At 33.8% G+C, this 3,406-nt stretch overlaps 1 protein-coding gene across 4 annotated transcripts in view; it reads right to left on the minus strand.

Moving 5' to 3' along the window:
• The window catches only part of LOC107720774 (alpha-mannosidase 2x-like), a 43,990-nt gene that overhangs the window by 11,570 nt on the left and 29,014 nt on the right, over nt 1–3,406 (minus strand). For all 4 annotated transcript variants that reach the window (XM_016528601.1, XM_016528602.1, XM_016528599.1 and 1 more), the window contains exons 17-21: nt 2,782–2,904; nt 2,590–2,704; nt 2,376–2,509; nt 2,142–2,283; nt 451–584 (exon numbers count right to left, since the gene is read on the minus strand). In XM_016528601.1, coding sequence (XP_016384087.1) covers nt 451–584; nt 2,142–2,283; nt 2,376–2,509; nt 2,590–2,704; nt 2,782–2,904 — 648 coding nt within the window. The remainder of the gene's footprint in view (nt 1–450; nt 585–2,141; nt 2,284–2,375; nt 2,510–2,589; nt 2,705–2,781; nt 2,905–3,406) is intronic.

A 3,406-nucleotide genomic window follows, 5' to 3' on the forward strand; every position in this document is an offset into this window, starting at 1 on the left:
GAACAATACGTGCCCTGGCTCCCAAAAATATATTTTTCTTTAAATAAAAATAAAATAAATCTTCTTTTAATTTAATTTATTTTAATGTTTAATTTAATTTATGTGATTGTGTGATTTGTTCCTGTCTAAGTAAGCAGTTTTTAGTCAGAATAAGCATTTACAAACCAAAAGTCTTTTTTTTTTTTCTAATTGTATCTAATTCTTGAATCTAATTCTTACAATATATTTAGTTTTGTTTGAGGCACTCAGTAGCAAGTAAACTCTGCTTAAGGTTAGGGCTGTGTTAATTTATAGATTTGTTATAACAACATTTTTCAATTGAATTTTAATTTGCATGATTGGTTGATTTACATGTTTGTCTGTCTCTTCTCGTCTAAGTAGTCAGAATAAGCATGTAGTAAGTTTGACTTTGGTTTGGTTCATTTGTATCCTCGTCCAGTCAGAACTCACCTTTCCACTGCTGCTCCTCCTCTCCAGCAGAAGACGGAAGCGATTGGCCGTTCGTTTGTTGTCCTTCAGGCCCTGCCCCAGACCCCTGTTATCGTCTTGCATCAGTCTGCGGTCCAGGATCACCTCCAGCTGACCTGCAGAGAATGGAAAGAGCGTACGAGGGAAGGATGAAGAGGGAGAGGCCGGTAATAGCATAGAGCGAGGCAAAGCATTAGACAGTACACTCACTTCATCTTCATTATTGGATACATTACATCAAATCAATACAGAACCAGAGCACAGTGTGCCACTGTTAGTGTTTTCCTTCTCCCTACCGTCTCAGTCCCTGATTCATGTTTCATCCTGCTAAGAAACTCACTGATATAGACCTAAAAAGTAGCAGTATTTTGGTATCAAGTCGATACTGAAATGAAAACAGCATAGCGAGGAGAGTTTTTCTCTGTATCGTCAGCTCAATTTGGTACACAGATTCCTACTATGGTAATAGCTCAGCTCATGAATATTAATTAGGACATGCTTGTGTTTCTTAGTAACCTTCCTGAAGCATCTAGTCACCTAAGAGAATATTAATAAGCCAATTAGACAATGCTGTTAAAGTTTATGTAAATAATAATAAAGTAGTGTGTTTACTTGCATTTTAGTTTTGCAACAAAATTTGTATTTAAAAATAAATAAATAAACAAAAATACATTTGTATAAAAAATTAATTTAATTAAAAAAAAATATATTATAATAATAATAAAAAATAGTAATACTGACCGATAACCAATATGGTACAATTATATTGTGCAAGAAGTTTCACTGATTTAATGGCAATTTAGTTAAAAAATAAATAAATAAGTAAATAATAATACATTACATTTATATAAAATATATAAATAAATCATGTAACCAAATTAATGTTAATAAGCCAAATAAAAAGTTGGACTAAATGCCGTTTTTTTTTTTTAAGATTATGTAAATAACATCCAATTAAAAGTACTGTGTTTAATTGCATTTTAGTTTTTAAAATACAAATAAAATTGCATAAAAATTCAATTGAATTTTAATTAATAAAATTTCTAATACTGGATGTTATTTACATAAACTTGTTAGTTTTTTTGTTACATGAATTATATTTTAAATTGCTATTAAATCAGTGAAACTTACATACATACAATATAATTGTACCATATACATATAATATAATTGTCATTTATATTGTATGTCAGTATTAAGAGTTTTTTTTTTTATTAAATTACATTTGTATTTTTACTTTTTATTAAAAATACACATTTTATTGCAAAAACTAAAATACCATTAAACGCACTACTTTACTATTATTTACATAAACTTTAGTATTATGTACATAAACCATAGCCAATATGGTACAATTATACTGTGCAAGAAGTTTCACAAATGTAATGGCATTTTATTTTTAAAAGAATAATTATAAAAATACATTTATATAAAAAAAGAAATTTTTTATAAACATCAACCAAATTAATATTTATAAGCCAAATAAAAACTTAGGCTACATGCTGTTATTTTTAAGTTTATGTAAATAACATCCAATTAAAACCGGTGTGTTTAATTCCATTTTAGTTTTTGCACCAAAATTTGTATAAAAAAAAACGAACTAAAAATACATTTGTGAAAATAATCATGTCATCGACACTACTGCAATATCAGCGTTTGCGAAGCCTACTCACCGCTGGCCAGGCTGCTGACGCCCAGTGCCTGGGCCGTGTAGAGCGTGAGCCGGTATTGGCTGTCCTGAATATATGCCATGGCAGGCATCGGGTAGAAATGAGCCTGCAGTGGAAGTTTCTGGAAGTACCGGCGAGGCTGGATCTGATGAGCAGGGAAAACACAGAGCATTAGCTTGAGTCTAGGACTAACAGTGGTGAACTTTTACTCCATGTCTGTGGACGTGTGTACTTCACCTGGAAGCCGTTGAGGTCCGTGTAGAAAGTATCTCCGCTCTGAATGTCGGTAACCAGCCGCATGGCCAGCTCCTTGTTATTCTGATCTCTGATGTCCAGCATGGTGGTGATGTCCAGAGAAAGACCATCAACTCCTGAAGTGATATGTCAGGAATAACTGATCAGACAGGGCAAGATGTCCTCACACGATCGTGTTTATGGATGGAGGGAGTACCTGGAACATTATGAATGCGGACCGTCTGCTGGAAGTGTTGATAATGTGCCACAACCTCAGCGAAGAGAGGCCCTTCCACCACACGCACTACAGGGGCTTCTCTCTGCGAATACGGCTGAGAGCGAGCAGAAAGGAAGACGTTAATTGTTTGGTAAATTGCTTTTCGCCCCAGTCAAGACTAACAGACACTACCTTGGCATTTCCGTCCGGCAGGAAGAGATAGGCCCCGCTCTTGTCCTTGGAGGGTCGAGTTCCGTATGTGAGGAACTGAATCTGTACCCTCACCTCCTGGGGATCGTCTTTACGTCGAATGCTCTGATGGAGAAAAGAGCGTGAGAGAAAGAGAATTAATCATTGTAGACTTACCTGCTGACTCAGACTCTAAAAGAGGACACAACAGCATATGTACTACAAAAATAGGACAGGGATACGTTTCATTTCTTTTGGCAACAATAAGAAAAAAACACTTGTCCAGATGACTGAACATAAAAATAGACTGCTGATAGCAGTAGCTATGCATAGCTTGGAAACTTCCTTTTTTATTACCATGAAATATTTGCTCAGTGGAGCTGATTTTCAGCATTTTTCAGGGGCAATTGTTTTTCTCCTATGAGGGCAATTTTTTCTAGTGGTGCGCATATATTAAAACTCTGGCTGATACCTACAAGCTGATATTTATTATTATAATTCATGTTACGGCAGGTATTATAATTCAGTACTATTTTTAATACTATTTTTGTCTTAAAAAAAATTAATAATAATACATATACATATATATACATATATATATATATATATATATATATATATATATATA

This window comes from Sinocyclocheilus rhinocerous, unplaced genomic scaffold (assembly GCF_001515625.1).
Source record: "Sinocyclocheilus rhinocerous isolate Xijiao unplaced genomic scaffold, SAMN03320098_v1.1 scaffold1022, whole genome shotgun sequence".
Classification (NCBI taxonomy): Eukaryota; Metazoa; Chordata; class Actinopteri; order Cypriniformes; family Cyprinidae; genus Sinocyclocheilus; species Sinocyclocheilus rhinocerous.